Here is a 21624-nt window from a genome sequence, read left to right on the forward strand (position 1 = left end):
GTTTTACTTGCGTTTGGATATCCTCAATAGTTTGCAATGAAGTTAAGCCTAAGATTCTTTTCTCAGGTATGATGGGCACAGGTTCTAAGCTCGAATTAGGTTCTTCCATGCCAATCCGGGATAAGGCGTCTGCTTTTCCATTCTTGCAGCCAGGGCGATAGGTAATTACAAAATCAAATTCCGCAAAGAATAGAGCCCATCGGAGTTGTCGTGAAGATTGAGCTTTGGCCGTCTTTAAATACTGTAAGTTTCTGTGGTCCGTAATTACGGTAATTGTGTGTCTTGCCCCGAGAAGGTAGTGACGCCAAGCCTTGAAGGCAGATTTGATGGCCAGTAACTCTTTATCGGTAATTGCGTAGTTGATTTCAGGAGGTGAACATTTTCTGGACCAAAAGGCCACTGGGTGTAGCTGATTAGTTTTTGGGTCTCTTTGCAACAGGACAGCTCCCATGGCCGAACTGGATGCATCGGTTTCCACTATGTACGGGAGATCTGGGTGCGGGTGTTTCAATACAGGTGCAGAGGTGAATTTGGTTTTCAGAACCCTGGAAGGCTTGTTCGGCCTCAAGAGTCCATTCGAAGCGTTTGTTTTTCTTTAGGAGAGCGGTGATGGGTTGGACTGTTTGGGAAAATTCCGGGATGAATCTTCGATTGAAATTGGCAAAGCCGAGCATGCTCTGAACCCCCTTCACCAAGCTAGGAGATGGCCATTTGAGGATGGCGTCCACCTTTCGCGAGTCCATTCGGACTCCTTGAGGTGTCAGGATGAATCCGAGAAACTCAACTTCTGTGGTATGAAAAACGCATTTTTCGAGTTTTGCAAATAGTCTGTGATGGTGCAATTTCTCAAGAACTGCCCTAACATGTTTTCTGTGATCAGATTCTGAAGAAGAGTACACCAGGATGTCGTCAATGTAAACAATGACACAGACATCGATAAGTTCCCGAAGAACATCGTTCATAAAGTACTGAAAGGTGGCAGGTGCATTGCACAACCCAAAGGGCATCACCTGATATTCGAAGAGCCCAAATTTGGTGCGGAATGCATTCTTCCATTCGTCGCCTTCTTTTATGCGCACCAGGTAATAAGCTCCTTGGAGATCTAACTTGGTGTACACACAAGCGTCTTTCACCTGGTCGATAAGCTCAGGGATCAAGGGCAGAGGATAACGATTCTTAATCGTTATTTGATTTAGGGGGCGATAGTCTATACACGTTCTAAGGTCGCCTTCTTTTTTCGACACGAAGAACAGAGCTGAAGAGACAGGAGACTTGGACGGGCGAATAAAACCATTGGCTAGGTACTGATCTAAATACTGACGCAAATGCAGGTTCTCAGGTTCCGTAAGAGCATAAATCCTACTACAAGGTAGTTGAGCATTGGGTACCAGATCGATTTGGCAATCATAAGACCGATGGGGAGGTAACATGTTAGCCTGTTCCTTCTGAAAAACGTCTTGGAATTCTTGGTATTCTGACGGTAGCTGTACAGGGGTGGAAGTTGCTGAGGCTAGACCCATAACTGGATTTCTTGGATAACAAGTTGGTTCACAATCAGGAAAACTTATCTTCTTTGCTCGCCAGTCAATTCTGGGATTATGTGTTTCTAACCAAGGAATTCCAAGAATTACTTGAAATTGTGAGGCCTTGATCACATCAAACACGATTGCTTCCCGATGTCCATCCTGACCCACCAGAGTCACTTCAACAGTGGAATGCGTTACAGGCCCTGAGGCTATTTCGGTTCCATCTACTGTAGTAATGACATCTTGGGTTACTTTCGGGCGGAGAGGAAGCTTAATCCTGGAAGCCAATTCACTGTCTATGTAATTTCCAATAGCTCCACTGTCGATGTATGCTTTTATAGCATGCAACTGCTGAGGCTGTTTTGGGTCCACGAGCACCATCGGCATGACAAAATGCGAGGTCAAAGAGTTAGTTTTCAAGCTCGGCAAGCGGACCCCTACGCTTGTCGGGCTAGGTCATTTCCCGAATCAGGTGTCAATAATTCGTTATCAGAGCTCCAACCACCTTCTTAAGTGGTTTAACTGGACAATTTCGAAGAAAGTGACCGGAAGTCCCGCAATACAGACAAAGTTGCATTTGTCGCCTTCTCTCTCGTTCTTTCTGCGTTAATGGTCCTTTAACACCACCGATTTGCATAGGTTCAGATACGTCGATACTCTTGGAGTTAGCGTGGGTTTTGATCGGTACTCAGTTTTCATACTTGAACCGATCTGCTTTTCTATTTTGAAGTCTGTGATCAAGTTGAACCACCAAGTATATGTAGTCTGCGCAGACCTGGGGTGGGTTTAAAATCTGAGCTAGAACATTCTTAAGCTCTCCGCGCAGGCCTCGATGAAACAATGTGATCCTTTTGTTTTCAGGCCATCCAGTTTCCACAACCAGTCTGTTAAAGGTGGCAATGTAGGACAGAAGATCCTGATTACCTTGTCGTAAGGATAGCAGTTCGTTATCAAGGGCCTGTCCTTGAGAGTGTCGAGCGAACAATCTTTCCATGCTGGCCTGGAAGCCCTGAAAATTCTGGAGAATGGGATCATCCTGATTTACCAATGGAATAGACCAATCGGCAGCACTGCCACTGAGGTAAGATAGTATAAAGGCTACCTTGGTCTGGTCGTTAGGGAAGGCCCCGGGTCTGCATAGAAAGTGTAAACGACATTGGTTCATAAAGACGGCATATTTCTTGGGATCCCCCGCAAAACGTTCAGGCGGGGCCAAAGGCATGTGTCCAGGTAGATTGATTTTTACCGGGTTACTCAAACCCATTGATGTGGAAATGTCTCCGGAATTAGGTAAAGGAGTGTGCCCTGCCTGGGCCTGTAGTAACCTTTTGGCTAGGTCATCTGTTCTTTCCTTGGATAAGATCAGTTCTCTTTTGAGAGCGTTAGTCTCCTGGCGGGCTGAGTGCACCTCCGCCCGTAATTCCCCCAAAAGCTGGGCCAGCTGGTCAGTCTCGGAAGTCTCCATAGCGCCCGGGTAGGAAATTGTGGGTAAGCTTTGCGTTCTGTAACGCTCACCTGATTCCCACGGAGGCGCAGGTCTGGCTTCTAGTGCTGATGCTTCTTCAATGGTGAAGCGCAGGACTCTGAAGATGGACAGGAAGGGCCCCTCTACTCTGGCTTCTCCGGCTCGCAGGAATATTCCCCTGTGCGTGGAAAGGGAGTATTACCTACTGACTGAGTTATGCTCAAGCCTCCCACTCTCTTCCAACCCTCCACGATACCCTTCCACGATTCCCCGTGAAGTCTCACCTTAGGGTCAGGAAGGATGAGCTCTCCATCCTGCTTCTGATGCAGGGGCGCGTTGAAACCCAGTGTCTTCACTGGATTGAGGATTGATGGGAGTTCAGGTAAGCTTGACTATTCAGGTAAGGCTCTGTAAAAGTTCTGTTGCAAGTTCAAAAGTCCAAGCTTAATAATAATGTTCATTGTCTTTTTCTCCTTAGGGGCTGGGGTTCGGAATGCCGGAGATATGGCGCCGACCCGAAGTGACACGTGCTGTTCCAGTAAATGACAGGTAAGTTCTGGATGAGCGCTCGGGTACTGTCTTTGCATTCGCTCATTCAATGTCTTTGTCTTTTTTCCCCATAGGGGCCGGGGTCTGGATGCCTGGGAGCGGCAAGACCCGAAATGAAATATGAATGACCCAACAGGTAAGACTTAGAAGGAAACTGAGCTTTTCCTATTCCCTTCCTACTCTCACCTTGTTCTTGTCTTTTTCTCTCTAGCCTCTGGGAAGTGGCTGTGGATCCGGATGATCGCTGCTGAAGATGGTGGCGTCCAGGAAAGGTGAGTGAAATGCAGCGCTGCAGCGATCGTAGCGAAATGCTTTTAAAATGATGTCTTCCTTTTCAGGATCGTCGGTGTGATGTCTCTGTGGTGCTGAATTAGCAGGTAAGGTCTTTTGTCTCCCTTTGCAGGCGACCCAGGATACTGACCAGCGTGGCTGAGGTCCAGATGCAGGAGCTGACACGGTGAGCGTCCAGCTGCGAGGAGCAGAACAACGCGAAGCTTGAGTTGCTGATCGGGTGTGGTTTAAATAGCTTTGGATGAAGTTCCAAGTGTGTATCCTTCCTCCGATTAGGTATGTATCCTTCCCCGACCACACCCGGGTGGAAAGTAGTCCCACAGGTAAAGTAGTTCCATTCAGGCCTCAAGAGGGCCTGGATGTGGCAGCATGGTCTGCATCAGGTAAGTGCACATTAAAACACTTGCACACATGTCTAGCTTTATGAGCCTGGCGCCTAAGGCGCCAGGACAGAGGTCCAACATGAGCCTGGCGCCTAAAGCGCCAGGACTGTGTCCAAAGGGCCCCATCTTGGGCCCGCTGGCACTCCCCTGGGGGAAATGATGCCTGCCTCTGGGGTTGCTGGGTCGGACCTGGCTCCTTTGAGGTAGGCATCATGACAGTAGCAGAGAGTTCTCCATTGTCCCCTATTTTTGCACTAATTAAAGTGTGTAGAGCTTTAGTGGTTATCAAAAAGGCATCCCCAAATCGCATCTCCCTAAGTGTATAGTCCAAAAAAAAACAATTGACCCGATCAAATGCCTTCACTACATCCAAAAATATTAGCATGTTCTTTACCTTATCTTTGGGAAACCCCAGTATCTCCATGATAGTTCTGATGTGATCATAACCATGCCTCCCACGCATAAACCCAACCTGAGAATGTCCAATCAGTCCACCAATATGCATGTCCAACCGGTTAGTCAATATTCTAGTAAATATTTTTGCGTCCACATTTAATAGTGATATTGGCCTGTAATTTCCACATTTTGTGTGATCTCTGCCTGGCTTTGGGATTACTGTGGCACACGCCACTTGCATCGTTGGGCACATAATCCCTTTCATCATAAAATCATTATACAAACTACATAGTAATGGAGCTAATTCAGGTCCAAGAGCCCTGTAAAACTCCACTGGCAGCCCATCCAGGCCCGGCGATTTACCTATGTTAAGTTAAGATATACGATATCAGTCTCCATGCACACAGCAAGCCCGACCTGTCACTCACGTTTAGAGGGGAGTGTCCTTCAAATGAAACAGCTCCTTCTTGGGCTGACGAGTTCTGCTTAGCTGGTCCTGGCTGTATCACTCCTTTGCTGCTCTGCTCTGCACTTCCCTCCAGCCCCCCCAGCTTGAATGGACTGGCAAGTCTGCTGGGCTTTATATGTATCAAGCAACATGGTGTCCGTGAATGTGTGCATTCGTTATATCTGCTATTTGGGAGAGTGAGGGCTGGAGCTAATGTGTCACTGTGTTCGTTTGACTTAGGCCTCCTATGTAACACTACATTAGGTGGGGTTTTGCACCTCACAGTGAGATCTCTGCACCCGTTTAGTAAATGCCTTCACTGTACCCTATAGCATTCATGAAGCTCTGCAGTATTACGCATGGTAAGCATCAGCGGGCTATGATATTAGTCGGCTATCTATTATTAAGAGACATCTCTCTCACTTGTCACTCAGTACTTTGTATGGCACCCTATGGGCCTTACCTGTGTGAATGTGCACAATGTTTCTGTTCGCGAGTCCTTATCAGATGTGGCACTCCCTGTGTGAGGTCAAACGGCTGCTCTCAGATAGCACCCAATGGTGTGAAGTTAAAGCTAACACCTATTGGTGTGAAGCTAAAACAGGCTGTTAGCTGTTATTTTGTGGTTGGCTCATCTGCCAGAATAGGAAAGCACCACTTCCTTTACATCGGCTGCTCTTGCAGCGCCTACGAATATTTGTTCAGCAACTGCTGCACACTAACCTTCTGTGTTAAAGTGTGCTGTATGTTTGAAGAACATCTTTCATTGCTTCAATGGCTACAGGCCGCATGAGATATGTAAAGCTGTCTTAGATTAGGCTGAGTTCATGTCACCCCCTCAAGACAGTTGTCATACATCAAAGATTATTAGCACCGTGAAGCCATCATTAAACCTTCTAGGAGCTATATTTGCAAAACAGGCCTTTATTGGTGGCAAAAAGAAAGCAGACTAGACACTCGAAGGAAGCAGTAGGCCTGAGTGGGGATGATGGACACAGGTATCCATTCTGGAAAGATCAACACCACTCCCACTGCTGACCCGTTGGGCCTGGGCACAGAGTGGATCTTGTATCCTTCAGGTAGGAGTGTGTCAAAGCACGTGACAGAGCTGTCCTTGAACCATGTCTCCGTGACGGTGAGCACATCTAGATCCATGCGTACAAGGAGGTTGCAGATGTCAGACGAGTGTTTGACAGCAGAGCGAGAGTTAAGCATGGCAATATAGAGCAGCTTGCCTTCATTGAAGGTCTTCCACGGGGGGGCAAAGGGGATGGTGGTCCCCCCACCCCAAGGGTGGCAAGAGAGCCAGAGGGATGGTGGAGGATGGCAGAGGAACCAAGGCCGACAATGGAGCCGGGTCAGTGAGGCAAAGCAAGGGCGTCTGTGCAGAGGAGGAGGGAGGCACAGTAGACAAGGGAGCCTGTGCAGATGCGGAGGAAGGCTCAGCAGGCAAGGAATCCTGTGCAGAGGAGGAAGAAGGCACAGCAGGCAAGGGAGCTTGTGCAGAGGAGGGGGAAGGCACAGCAGGCACAGGAGCCTGTGCAGAGGAAGAGGAAGGCACAGCAGGCAAGGGAGTCTGTGCAGAGGCGGAGGAAGGCACAGCAGGCAAGGAAGCCTGTGCAGAGGAGGCGGAAGGCACAGCAGGCAAGGGAGCCTGTGCAGAGGCAGAAGAAGGCACATCAGGCAAGGGAGCCTATCCAGGTGAGGGGTAAGATTTTAGAGGCGAGGTAGGAGCCTGTCAAAGAGAAGAAGGTTGGATTGAGGACCCTGAACCATGATGGTTCCATTTCGATAGACATTTATGATGACCCTTGTCGTGCTCTGAAACACTTGTGTACGAGCGCGATAGAAATAAAATATCAATCAATCAAAAAAAAAACTGGAAATCTTCAGAGGACGTCCTTGTACATGCCTCTTGTGCCAGCATGTATGATTCACAGACATTTCCTCTTAAAGAAATGTACGATGGTGAATGTTCTGTACAGCAGAGCTTCCTGAGTATGCGAGAAGAGTCCACTACAAAATGTCTCCCGCTTCCAACAGGGGACACAGTAAACCAAGATATCACAGATGATTCTATGTTGGCCCCAAATTGAGAAAACGAGTCCGAATGTAATTAGGGCCTTGGACACAAGGTGGCATTGAAGACGTTAACCTCTTTGGGGTAAGATCTACTGGCAGGAATATGCCATATACTGCTAAGGAGGGTGACAATTTCCACCCTCTACCGCTACCTAGTGCATCTTTTAATAATCCCTCTGTGGGTAATGACCTTCAACAGTTTGAGGTGACTCAAGAGCTTGCGGAAGGGGAAAGAATATGTTTAAGCCTGGTAGATACAAATCCACTATCACTGCCACTGCAAGAAGCTTCCCAAATTGCTTTTATGGGAGCCTCTATTGCTCCCAATGAGTTTGAGACGGCAGAGCAGTCTTTCCCTATACTATCAAGGATTTTAAATTTGCTCGATGAGGGCCATGAGTTTACCCATACAGAAATAAGAGAATTGAAACAACTAAATATGGAAAATCTTGCAGAAATCAGTAAAATAGAGAGGTTTCTTTTGGGGAAAATTAATCGCCCTGTAACTAAGGATAATAAAATAGTGCCCGGTGGAAATAGTATTGCAACATCCCAGAGCACCCAAACACAGCAAACCAATTTCCAGTCTAAAACTGTGCAAACCAATCTATCTGAGAAACCATTTGCGGTATCATCGAGATCATATGCTAATGATCTTAACAAGAACCCAACGATGAATAAAAGTACGCAAGCCGAATCACCTCATCAGGAGAAATCCCCTATCGAAGAGATAAACAACAAATTGGAGGTGATGGAGAGCTTGATAATAAAGCTGGTAAATAAGATTTCTCAAGCTTCCACTAGCAGTTCCACGTATAATTCGATAACCGGGACACTTCCTGGTACAGAGAAAATGGATAGCCCGTCTGCTCTAACCGATCTGATGAAGCAGGAGGAAGCTGGTTTTGCTGTGGTAGATGAAGCAAACATTTCACAACTTGAATGCTCCATAGATCATAGTGATAACACGGGGCATACCTCTGGCCCCTATATGTCTCAAATGCAAAAACGTACTTATATGAGAACAATTAAAAGAAATACTCGAATGAAATTGGAGGTGAAGGTAGTACCAAAAAAAAAAGAAAAACATGCAGCAAAGTAGCATTGGACAGAAGTCAACAGTAGGTGCTTGCAGTGATATACTATCAGAAGATGGGGTGTTAGACCTAGAACAACTGGATGATGAAAGCAAAAAAGCTCTCCAACTATCTGACATACCAACCGGAGCATCGACTGTGTTTACTAAATCAAATGACCCTGGAAATGGCAAAGAGGTCAAGGAGGCCCTCCCAGTGTGTGCCACCATTAATGGGAGAAGAGGCGATAGGAGAGAGAAAGGCGACCATGTACTGGGTCCATAGGTCGGTTGAGGTAACGACAAAGAGGATGTCTGCGAGAGTCTCTCTGGCGAATGCGGTGACATAGGTGTCCGCAATAGGAAGGCCTGGGTTGGAGCCCAGTATATCCTTCTTGAGTTTCTTCCAGCCATATTTAGTGATAGGAGAGGGATAGGAACTAGAGAAGCAGCTAGAGAACATAGGAGAGATAGATAGCAAAATAGCTGGCTGCAATGGTGAGGAGGACACTTAACAAGGCTAATGTACTGAGGCACCTGGAGGGTGGGGGTGGGACAGAAACACAGGGGGTGGGGGACAAGAGGATACGAGGGGGGGCACTGAGGACTGGGTTGGACATGCAGGACATTAATGCAGGATGTACTCAACAGCAACCGCTGTTTGTAAACATGTGGTAGGCAATGGTTGTGCACCCAGCAAGAAGCGATTTTAAGAATGGTAACAGCAAGTACACAGCCAGTTTTGGTTTTAGCTAAGGCATAAAGAAGCACAAGGCAGCTAGTGCACACAGCCAAGTTCGAATTATAGCTAAAGCAGAGAGAAACTCAAAGAACAGCAGTATGGTGAAAAATACAGTTTTGAACCTGATCCACTTGGCACAGTGGCAAACAGGCACTTTCAATGATGCGGACTGGCACAGCTAAATACGATTTTCAAAGCAAACAGGCTCTTTCAATGACCACTATCATGGCCCAGGGCTCTCAGCCCAACCTCCTTTTTCTTGACGGGTGTCTTCCGTCTCTCATTAACGTCCTCCCTTCTCCTGTCACTGCTCTTTCTGCCACTGCTCTGGTCTCTTCGCCCCCACCAACGGGTGTATCTTGTCCCTGTACCCCACCTCGGAAGACCTTTTAATGTTGGCAACCTGTTTCACCTAGCTACCCTCAATTCTCGCTCTGCTGTCAAACACTCCTCTGGCATCTGTCACCTCCTTGAAGACTTTGACTTTGACTTCTTTACTCTCACTGAGACATGGTTCAATGCCAGCTCTGTCACAGCTTTTGCTACTCTCCTTCCTGAGGGCTACAAGATCCTCTCCAAGCCCATGTCTAATCAGTCTGGAGGCGTAGTTGCCCTGGTCTTCACTGAATGAGTCCCTGATTCCATCATACCCACTCAATCCTACTCTTCCTTTGAATGTCTTGTCTGCAAGCTTTGTGTCTCTCCTACCCTCTTGCTCACTCTCGCTACCATCTACAGGACCCCTGGGCCGATCTCCCTCTTCCTCTCGGAGTGGGCCGACCTCGCCTCTTCTCCTCTGACCTCTACCTCTCCTCTCCTCCTCAGAGACTTCAATATTCATCTAGATTCTCCTGATGCGGCCCCTTTACTCTTCTGCTTTCTCTGCGACTCTCTTTCCCTCACCATTCTACCCTCTGGTCCAACCCACTCAGCCGGGCACACCTTTAATGCACTCATCTCAGCTGATATCTCCTTTTTCAACCTTCTCACTACTCCTCTCTCCTGGTCCGATCATGCTCTCCTCTCCTCCCATCTGAAACTCCTGGGCCCCCCAGCTAAGCCTCTGCCTGAGCTACTAGTCTGCTTCGCCATCATTCGACCGATGAAGCAAGTGTCAGAGCTAATTTTGCTGCATCCTACACCCCCCCTCCTCCTATTGACCTCTCCATCTCCAAGACCCTTGATATCTCTGCCCTTGAAATGAGGATCTGTATGAAGACTGCTTCCAAGTGCAATAGCTGGTCTGATTCCGACCTTGCCGTTGTGGAACGGAAGTGGCTGGCTTCTAGCACAACCTCTAACAAATTGACCTGGCGCCTGCTCCAAAGGCAATACAGACTCTAAATCCGCTCCAAGAACTGGGCCCATATCCAAGCCCGCATCTCTGCACCTGTCTGCAACCACTTGACAGGTTGCAGGTGTGAGTCCCCAGCCTCAACTGCCTGACTCCAATTAGTGGAACCTTTTGGACATGCCTGACTCTTACACCAGTTAGCAGGCCTCTTCCTCGTCTCAGTACTAGAGTGGTGAACTGACAAGTTAGTATGCATTGCTCTTAGTCACCTCTTACTCGTCCCAGTACTATGATGGTCTGGATGAGGGGAAAGGGTATAGAATAGCCCATAAAGTCAGGGGGAGGAGGAGTTTGGTTCTCAGTAGGGAAAAGGGGATAACATGTCTCGCCTGTCGATATACTCTCCCCAATGCCCAAGGATACTCCACCCAGTTTATCCATCCTCGCTTCTCCTCCCCTAGGGTCAGGTTCCACAGACGATGGCCTTGCACTGGCCACCTAAGCAGAGGATCCAAGGGGAGTAGCTGTGAGGATACCTTTTGAGTTTCTCACACATCCAAGTGTTCAACAACTCCCTTGATTATTGACTGATTGCTGCATTTGACGCATTCGATCAACACCCACTTCTCACACTCCTTGCAGAGAGAATGGGATTCTCTGTCAATGTCTAAAATAGTCAATATCCCACTTATATTGCAGACACCAGGCTGCCGAGATGGGCTCCCTCAAGTCCGAAGGCCATCCCATCACCTCAGGAGTCCCCCAGGGTTTCAATCTCTTCCTGGCCATCTTTTACCTCTGTATGGGACTGCTCGGCTCCCTCGTAGGCTACCCCAACATTGTGATACACCAGTATACAGCTTATACATTGTTCTTCTAAACATCAGTGGCCCACGAGATATCACTTACCTTTGCCATTGCATTCAAAATATTCAAACATGGATGACAAGTGCCTACTTAAAGCTTATCCCCACCAAGAAGGAATTTGTTCTCACTGGCCACCACTGCAAACAGGAACTCACTAAAAGGGGGCAGACGAAATGTGCTTGGACAGGTTCAGCTCTCACCCACTGAGCAAAATCCCTAAGCTTCATTGTGGATCCTTCCAACAACGTATAATACAAAAGGCTGATATGGCTTGGCATCTGATCGCTCTATTCCGCAAGAGAAAGCCCTTCTTCCTGCCCCAATGTTTTCCCAGCAGTGATTGATGCCCTAGTGATCTTGCTTGTCGGCACGGGGTATGCCCTCCTTGCAGGGCTCCCGGCTGCTCACCCATGCATCACCGGCACTAGGATACTTGATACATCACACCCGCCTTGTGCAGATTACGCCGATTCCCCAATCCCGGCTACGATCTGGTTGAACACCACATATCTCATCTACAAGGCAATCAAAGCTGGTACGGCAGACTACCTGTGCACACCCCTATCCGTACATTGTACTGTGATAAGTATTACTAATCTTTACTTGATGACTTCCTAAACACTCTTATCAATGTTTTGCTCTCTAAACTGTACAGTGTGCCGTTGCTCCCTCGCTAGATACATGATAGCAGTATAGAAGGACCTAGCAGCAGTGGCTGAGAGTGGGTGATTGGAGATGGTTGTGGTGAATGGTGAGACAGTATTCGGGTACAACAAAATAGAATGTGCTTAAGGAGAGAGACAGGTTCCTGTGTGAGAGCAGAAGTTGGTAACAGAGGAGGTGGTGGTGGTGGCAACTGAGGGGCAGGAGTGTGTGCCAGAGGAGGAGCTGACGGCACGATTGTGCCTTTTGCCTCATAGTTCAGATTGTGTAGTCCACTACACAGCACTATTATTGATGCTGGAATTTGGGGCAGCACTGCCCTGGCAATAGAGTGGGGTTACCTTTAGGGACTTCCCAATTAAACCTGCCCATTTCATAAGCGTATCTCCATCCCATTGACCTTTCAAACCCCCCCACTTACATCCCAGTCTAGATACCACTGGCAGTGGCACAGTACTGTGCACTGGTGGAGTATAAAAGCTGTTTGACATAACATCTGCATCTGCCACCTGTGTCCAGACCTCATCCTCACTTTTCAGCAGCGTATCTGTGGGCCTCCAGCGTCACTGGTGCCCAGGAGCTGAGGGCATGTGTAATTCACAGCAGGTGCTTCTGTGCCGCATCTGTCGGGTCATTGCCATTGCTTTCATCTCGCTCTTGCTCGCAGTCCGCTTTTCATGCTCAACTGTTTCCACTACTTCCTGCAGATGCTGAGCACCGGGACCAGCACCATGGATGAGCTTGGACATGAGAAGAAGCCGAGCCTCCTGGACCTCCAGACGAAGCTGTGCCACAATGTGCTGAGCATGAAGGAAGAAGCGCCAGAGCCCATGGGTAAAGACCTCCAGACGAAGCTGTGCCACAATATGCTGCGCATGAAGGAAGAACCGCCAGAGCCCATGGGTAAAGACGGTCTTATTTTTCATTAGCCCTGGGGTGCATCTCAGAATTTGAGGTTTATAAAGTCTTTAGTCCTAAAAAACAATGTTAGCAGCAAAAAGGTCAAATCATTGTGATGTGGTGGGTGTTGCAAGTAGAGTGATGGCAATGCAGCCGCTGAGCTGCCCAGTATTCCTCTACCCCTGCCTTTATGGGCACACTCAGTGAATCTGAGTAATGGGGTGGCAAAGGGTTGGGGTTGCCTCTTGAGCACATGGGGAAAAGCTGTGTATGGAAGGCAAGTGCACTCCTGGCATATTCTCAGTTATAGACTCATTATCTTGATCTGTTCTGTCTAGATGAAGCCCAGGCGGCGGGGAACAGCTATATATTTGAAAGCAGTGGGGCACATCGAATCAGGGACTGCGGGCTGTTTCTACATTGTGGGGAGTTGCACACATTAATGATATATTTTTTTGTTTATCATTGGGAACATAGTGCTCTGAACAGAAAACAGTACAAAGTACCTAACGTGAGTGCAGGGTAATCTTGCTACGTGCCTTACAGTAGCGGGGTAAAGTGGGCCCAGTTGAACATAAAACGGGTGGTAATGACGGAGTGGAACTGTGCAAACGGGGATAACGTTTTAATGATGGATCTATGAAAAGCAATTGTCAAAGAGCGTAGACCATAGGAATTCAGTGAAAATGTCCTATTCTTCTTTTGCCATCTTTCAGTGGCAAACCCTGTCAATCTGCTCCATGGTCTCTGTATGGTGATTTTACACCCTACATGCCTCGCTGACAACCATCAGCTGCCCTCCCACCCCCCATTTCTCTAACCAGAAAGCCAAACTGCCTGACAACCGCTAGGCTTATCTCCCCCCTTTTGTGTAAGCAAGGGAATCAGCCAGGCACCCACTAGACCACCCCAGCTCCAACTACATTTTCTCTCCCTCCAACCTCTTTTCAGGCGGCAGCAGACCAGAGAGACTAGGCAGCTCCCTCTGTATGTGAGGCAACCACTCAAAAGAGTCACACTCACTAGAGGCTACTATCACCTTCTTGCTTCTTTCAGGAGTCAGGCAGACACTTTGCAGAGGACCATATTAGTTTAACAAATACCAATCATTTCCAAACTGACTGGGGTAAAGTAACCTCCTTATTTAGGCAATGGACTTGTGGGAACAACAGGGGGTCAGAAATGCAATCATCCATTTAGTGAGAGCCGCACAGAAAGCAAATACTAAACTCTAGTGTGGGGGAATAATATTTCGACTGAGGCTCAGTTTAGTTTAGTTTATTTGATTTCTTATATAGCACAACACGCCCATAGGCCTCATTGCGCTGACAAAACAGAGAAACAATAATACAAAAACATAACATGATCAGTCAATAAAGGAACAGCAGGACAGGAAAAAGTACAGAGATTTACAGGACCATGTACAAAAAATCAGTTCACAATTCTTCAAAAACAGAAAGTCCTGAGCAGGAAAGGAGAGAATACCCTGAGCTGGAATAAAAGGGATCTGAGTAGAGCCTCCTACTGAATCCTGAGTAACTGGCAAACTGGTGAGGCGGAGTGCCATCAGCCTGGGGAAAGGAGAGAATGCTGGAAGAAAAGGGATCTGAGGAGAGCTCCCTACTGAATCCTGGGAAACTGGCAAACTGGCGACGTACAGTGCCTTCAGCCTGGGGAAAGGAGAGAATGCTGGAAGAAAAGGGACCTGGGGAGCGCTCCCTACTGAATCCTGAGAAACTGACAAACTGGCAAGGTGGAGTGCCAGGAGCCTGGGGAAATGAGAGCATGCTGGAAGAAAAGGGATCTGAGGTGAGCTCCCTACTGAATCCTGAGAAACTGGCTAACTGGCGACGTACAGTGCCTTCAGCCTGGGGAAAGGAGAGAATGCTGGAAGAAAAGGGACCTGGGGAGCGCTCCCTACTGAATCCTGAGAAACTGACAAACTGGTGAGTTGGAGTGATGTTAGCCTGGGGAAAGGAGAGAATTCTGGAAGAAAAGGGATCTGAGGTGAGCTCCCTACTGAATCCTGAGAAACTGACAAACTGGCAAGGTGGAGTGCCATGAGCCTGGGGAAATGAGAGCATGCTGGAAGAAAATGGATCTGAGGTGAGCTCCCTACTGAATCCTGAGAAACTGGCGATGTACAGTGCCTTCAGCCTGGGGAAAGGAGAGAATGCTGGAAGAAAAGGGACCTGGGGAGCGCTCCCTACTGAATCCTGAGAAACTGACAAACTGGTGAGTTGGAGTGATGTTAGCCTGGGGAAAGGAGAGAATTCTGGAAGAAAAGGGATCTGAGGTGAGCTCCCTACTGAATCCTGAGAAACTGACAAACTGGCAAGGTGGAGTGCCAGGAGCCTGGGGAAATGAGAGCATGCTGGAAGAAAAGGGATCTGAGGTGAGCTCCCTACTGAATCCTGAGAAACTGGCGATGTACAGTGCCTTCAGCCTGGGGAAAGGAGAGAATGCTGGAAGAAAAGGGATATGAGGAGAGCTCCCCGCTGAATCCTGAGAAACTGGCAAACTGGCGAGGTGCAATGCTGGGAGCCTGGGGAAAGGAGAGAATGCTGGAAGAAAAGGGATCTGAGAAGAGCTCTCTATGGAATCCTGAGAAACTGGCAAACTGGTGAGGCGGAGTGCCATCAGCTTGGGGAAAGGCGAGAATGCTGGAAGAAAAGGGATCTGAGGAGAGCTCCTTACTGAATCCTGAGAAACTGGCAAACTGGCGAAGTGCAGAGCTGGCAGCCTGGGGAAAGGACAGAATGCTGGAAGAAAAGGGACCTGGGGAGCGCTCCCTACTGAATCCTGAGAAACTGATAAACTGGCGAGTTGGAGTGATGTTAGTCTGGGGAAAGGAGAGAATTCTGGAAGAAAAGGGATCTGAGGTGAGCTCCCTACTGAATCCTGAGAAACTCACAAACTGGCAAGGTGGAGTGCCAGGAGCCTGGGGAAAGGAGAGCATGCTGGAAGAAAAGGGATCTGAGGTGAGCTCCCTACTGAATCTTGAGAAACTGGCGACGTACAATGCCTTCAGACTGGGGAAAGGAGAGAATGCTGGAAGAAAAGGGATCTGAGGAGAGCTCCTTACTGAATCCTGAGAAACTGACAAACTGGCAAGGTGGAGTGCCGGGAGCCTGCGGAAAAGGAGAGCATGCTGGAAGAAAAGGGATCTGAGGAGAGCTCCCCGCTGAATCTTGAGAAACTGGCAAACTGGCGAGGTGCAGTGCCGGAAGTCTGGGGAAAGGAGAGAATGCTGGAAGAAAAGAGATCTGAGAAGAGCTCCTTACTGAATCCTGAGAAACTGACAAACTGGGAGGTGCAGTGCCGTCAGCCTGGGAAAGGAGAGAATGCTGGAAGAAAAGGGATCTGAGGAGAGCTCCCTGCTGAATCCTGAGAAACTGACAAACTGGCGAGGTGCAGTGCCGTCAGCCTGGGAAAGGAGAGAATGCTGGAAGAAAAGGAATCTGAGGAGAGCTCCTTACTGAATCCTGAGAAACTGACAAACTGGCAAGGTGGAGTGCCGGGAGCCTGCGGAAAGGAGAGCATGTTGGAAGTAAAGGGATCTGAGGTGAGCTCCCTACTGAATCTCCTGAGAAACTGGCAAACTGGTGAGGTGGAGAGCCGCCAGCCTGGGGAAAGGAGAGAATGCTGGAAGAAAAGGGATCTGAGGAGAGCTCCCTGCTGAATCCTGAGAAACTGGCAAACTGGCGAGGTGCAGTGCCGTCAGCCTGGGTAAAGGAGAAAATACTGGAAGAAAGGGGATCTGAGGAGAGCTCCTTACTGAATCCTGAGAAACTGACAAACTGGCATGGTGGACTGCCAGGAGCCTGGGGAAAGAGAGCATGCTGGAAGAAAAGGGATCTAATGAGAGCCCCTTACTGAATCCTGAGAAACGGACAAATTGGCAAGGTGGAGTGCCGTCAGCCTTGCAGAAGGAGAGAATGCTGGAAGAAAAGGGATCGGAGGAGAGCTACCCGCTGAATCCTGAGAAACTACTAAACAGGTGAGGTGTAGTGCCATCAGCCTGGGGAACGGAGAGAATGCTAGAAAAAAAGGGATCTGAGGAGAGCTCCCTGCTGAATCCTGAGAAACTGGCAAACTGGCGAGTTGGAGTGCCGGGAGCATGGGGAAAGGAGAGCATGCCGGAAGAAAAGGGATCTGAGGTGAGCTCCCTACTGAATCTTGAGAAACTGGCAAACTGGCGAGGTGCAGTGCAGTCAGCCTAGGGGAAGGAGAGAATGCTGGACAAAAAGGGATCTGAGGAGAGCTCCCTACTGAATCCTGAGAAACTGACAAACTGACGAGGTGCAGTGCGGTCAGCCTGGCAAAGGAGAGAATGCTGGAAGAAAAGGGATCTGAGGAGAGCTCCCTACTGATTCCTGAGAAACTGTCAAACTGCCAAGGCAGAGTGGTGTCAGCCTGGGGAAAGGAGAGAATGCTGGAAGAAAAGGGATCTGAGGAGAGCTCCCTACTGGATCCTGAGAAACTACTAAACCGGGGAGGTGCAGTGCCATCAGCCTGGGGAACAGAGAGAATGCTGGAAGAAAAGGGATCTGAGGAGCGCTCCCTGCTGAATCCAGAGAAACTGACAAACTGGCGAGGTGGAGTGCCGTGAGCCTGGGGAAAGGAGAGCATGCTGGAAGAAAAGGGATCTGAAGAGAGCTCCCTACTGAATCATGAGAAACTGACAAACTGGCGAGGTGCAGTGCCTTCAGCCTAGGGGAAGGAGAGAATGCTGGACAAAAAGGGATCTGAGGAGAGCTCCCTACTGAATCCTGAGAAACTGACAAACTGGCGAGGTGGAGAGCCTCCAGCCTGGGAAAGGAGAGAATGCTGGAAGAAAAGGGATCTGAGGAGAGCACCCTACTGAATCCTGAGAAACTGACAAACTGGCCAGGCAGAGTGCTGTCAGCCTGGGGAAAGGAGAGAATGCTGAAAGAAAATGGATCTGAGGAGAGCTCCCTACTGAATCCTGAGAAACTACTAAACCGTGGAGGTGCAGTGCCTTCAACCTGGGGAACAGAGAGAATTCTGGAAGGGATCTGAGGAGCGCTCCCTCCTGAATCCTGAGAAACGGACAAACTGGCGAGATGGAGTGCTGGGAGCCTGGGGAAAGGAGAGCATGCTGGAAGAAAAGGAATCTGAGGAGAGCTCCTTACTGAATCGTGAGAAACTGACAAACTGGCAAGGTGAAGTGCCGGGAGCCTGCGGAAAGGAGAGCATGTTGGAAGTAAAGGGATCTGAGGTGAGCTCCCTACTGAATCTCCTGAGAAACTGGCAAACTGGTGAGGTGGAGAGCCGCCAGCCTGGGGAAAGGAGAGAATGCTGGAAGAAAAGGGATCTGAGGAGAGCTCCCTGCTGAATCCTGAGAAACTGGCAAACTGGCGAGGTGCAGTGCCGTCAGCCTGGGTAAAGGAGAGAATGCTGGAAGAAAGGGGATCTGAGGAGAGCTCCTTACTGAATCCTGGGAAACTGACAAACTGGCATGGTGGACTGCCAGGAGCCTGGGGAAAGAGAGCATGCTGGAAGAAAAGGGATCTAATGAGAGCCCTTTACTGAATCCTGAGAAACAGACAAACTGGCAAGGTGGAGTGCCGTCAGCCTTGCAGAAGGAGAGAATGCTGGAAGAAAAGGGATCTGAGGAGAGCTCTCTACTGAATCCTGAGAAACTGACAAACTGGTGAGGCAGTGTGCCGTCAGCCTGGGGAAAGGAGAGAATGCTGAAAGAAAAGGGTTCGGAGGAGAGCTCCCTACTGAATCCTGAGAAACTACTAAACAGGTGAGGTGTAGTGCCATCAGCCTGGGGAACGGAGAGAATGCTAGAAAAAAAGGGATCTGAGGAGAGCTCCCTGCTGAATCCTGAGAAACTGGCAAACTGGCGAGGTGGAGTGCCGGGAGCATGGGCAAAGGAGAGCATGCCGGAAGAAAAGGGATCTGAGGTGAGCTCCCTACTGAATCTTGAGAAACTGGCAAACTGGCGAGGTGCAGTGCCGTCAGCCTAGGGAAAGGAGAGAATGCTGGACAAAAAGGGATCTGAGGAGAGCTCTCTACTGAATCCTGAGAAACTGACAAACTGGCGAGGTGCAGTGCGGTCAGCCTGGCAAAGGAGAGAATGCTGGAAGAAAAGGGATCTGAGGAGAGCTCCCTACTGATTCCTGAGAAACTGTCAAACTGGCGAGGTGCAGTGCCGTCAGCCTGGGGAACAGAGAGAATGCTAGAAAAAAAGGGATCTGAGGAGAGCTCCTTACTGAATCCTGAGAAACTGACAAACTGGCATGGTAGACTGCCGGGAGCCTGCGGAAAGGAGAGCATGCTGGAAGAAAATGGATCTCAGGTGCGCTCCCTACTGAATCCTGAGAAACTGACAAACTGGCGAGGCAGAGTGGTGTCAGCCTGGGGAAAGGAGAGAATACTGAAAGAAAATGGATCTGAAGAGAGCTCCCTACTGAATCCTGAGAAAGTGACAAACTGGTGAGGTGGAGAGCCTCCAGCCTGGGAAAGGAGAGAATGCTGGAAGAAAAGGGATCTGAGGAGAGCACCCTACTGAATCCTGAGAAACTAGCGAGGCAAAGTGCTGTCAGCCTGGGTAAAGGAGAGAATGCTGGAAGAAAAGGGATCTAAGGAGAGCTCTCTACTGAATCCTGAGAAACTGACAAACTGGCCAGGCAGAGTGCTGTCAGCCTGGGGAAAGGAGAGAATGCTGAAAGAAAATGGATCTGAGGAGAGCTCCCTACTGGATCCTGAGCAACTACTAAACCGGGGAGGTGCAGTGCCATCAGCCTGGGGAACAGAGAGAATTCTGGAAGGGATCTGAGGAGCGCTCCCTCCTGAATCCCGAGAAACTGACAAACTGGCGAGATGGAGTGCCGGGAGCCTGAGGAAAGGAGAGCATGCTGGAAGAAAAGGGATCTGAAGAGAGCTCCCTACTGAATCCTGAGAAACTGGCAAACTGGCAAGGTGCAGTGCCATCAACCTGGGGAATGTAGAGCATGCTGGAAGAAAAGGGATCTGAGGAGAGCTCCTTACTGAATCCTGAGAAACTGGCGAGGTGGAGTGCCGTCAGCCTGGGGAAAGGAGAGAATGCTGGAAGAAAAGGGATTTGAGGAGAGCTCCCTAATGAATACTGACAAACTGGCACGGTGGAGTGCTGTGTCATGCCCACCAACAGGATAGTCCCACCGGTTTACACCTTCCCATCACCTACGATCAGGTAGGCTGGGCATTCTCACATATTCTCCCCTTCCATAGGGCACTTCAGAGGACAGTGGAAAAAAACTGGGAGGTTCCTGATACTGCTTTTGCTGTCAACAGTAATTTTCCGAAGAAGTACAGAACTGCGAGTTCTGACCCCCATTACTTAAGGAGGCATCCCACTCCAGAAAGTCTGGTTATTCAGGCAGCAACTTCGTCAAGACAAACAGCCTATCCATCTATCCCCCCGGATAGAGAGGATAAGGAGGTGGATGCTTGGGCCCGTAAGGTCTTTACCTCGGGTAGCATGCCTCTCAAGTCTACAAATGTCACCTGTACCCTGGCCAGGTTCACCCATACCCTGCGGGACTGCATTTCGGCGGCAGCTGATCATATTCCGGAAGGCAAGGAAAGGGAAGGCTTCCTGAATATTGTCAAAGACGGAAAGGAGGCAATGGGGGAATGTCTCCAATCTGGACTGGATACTGCTGAGAGTATCAGCAGATCCATGGCTGTAAGCACAGTGCTATGCAGATTTGCGTGGTTGAGGAAGTAGGGGTTTGAACCAGAAGTGCAGGCCAGACTTCTCAACATGCCTTTTGATGGCTTGAGGCTGTTTGGCAGTAAAGCTGATGAAAGCCTAAAAAAACTGCAGACCTCAAAAGCGGCAGATAAATCTCTCAGCGCCTCCATGCGACGGCCTCAGAAACCTTATTCGGGCTCATCTTCCTGGAGAGGTCGTTCTTTTGATAGAGGAAAAGGACAGGCCATACAAAGAGGTAAAAGAAATGTCGCTCGTGGTGGACGAGGAAAAAGTGGAAAACCAGCCTCCTGAATGGCATCTTTGCCCTCAGCCGCTCCTGCAGCCGCCTCAAGTCACTCTGAGGCCTTATCACACAAAACCCTGGTGGGAGGCAGAATCTCACAGCATCTGAAAGAATGGCGGGGCATTACTTCAGATGCTTGGGCACTGGAGACAGTAGCTCATGGTTACTGCCTTCCCTTACTAAAAAGGCCTCAGGACCATCCACTGGGAACCAACTCTTTCAAAATTCCAGATCTGCTCCTTGTGCAGGAAATTGTAACTCTGCTAGAGAAAGGTGCAATAGAACATGTACCTGTAGCGGAGAGGAACAAGGGTTGGTATTCCCCCTACTTTCTCATCCCTCTGTGCAGGGAAAGAATGTCCTGATAATGACGGACAACACGGTGGCCATGTACTACCTCAACAAGAGAGGAGGCGTAGGATCACAACCACTGTGCAGAGAGGCAATGCAGCTCTGGTTCTGGGCAATAAGAGAAGGAATCTCTCTATCGACATTTCACCTAGCCGGAGAGCAGAACACAACGGCAGACGCTCTGAGCAGGCAGAGCACAGTCTCCCACGAGTGGGAACTAGCTCAGGAAGTCCTTCTGGAGATCTTCGCCCTTTGGGGAACCCCTCAAGTGGATCTGTTCACGACCATGTTCAACAGGAAGTGCGAACAGTACTGCTGAAGGGAATTTCCTCCGAGAGGAGCTCTAGGAGACACGTTTGTGGTGGACTGGAAGTTTCCACTTCTGTACGTCTTTCCTCCAGTCCCCGTGATTCCTCATGTAATCAGGCGGTTGAGAAAGTTCGGGAAAACCATGATCCTAATTGCCCCGGATTGGACCAGAAGGACGTGGTACCCAGACTTTCTGGACATGTCCATCTGCCCTCCAATACGTCTTCTGCAAAGAGAGGATCTCCTCTCGCAAGAGGAAGGTCGGGTT

At 49.1% G+C, this 21624-nt stretch overlaps 1 protein-coding gene across 2 annotated transcripts in view; it reads left to right on the forward strand.

Annotated features, from left to right (window-relative positions):
• Positions 1–21624, forward strand: part of LOC138528724 (zinc finger protein 585A-like) — a 139415-nt gene that overhangs the window by 35570 nt on the left and 82221 nt on the right. For both annotated transcript variants that reach the window (XM_069640587.1, XM_069640588.1), the window contains exon 2: positions 12489–12684. In XM_069640587.1, the coding sequence (XP_069496688.1) occupies positions 12489–12684 (196 nt within the window). The remainder of the gene's footprint in view (positions 1–12488; positions 12685–21624) is intronic.

This window comes from Ambystoma mexicanum, chromosome 7q (assembly GCF_040938575.1).
Source record: "Ambystoma mexicanum isolate Mex_15411 chromosome 7q, UKY_AmexF1_1, whole genome shotgun sequence".
Lineage (NCBI taxonomy): Eukaryota > Metazoa > Chordata > Amphibia > Caudata > Ambystomatidae > Ambystoma > Ambystoma mexicanum.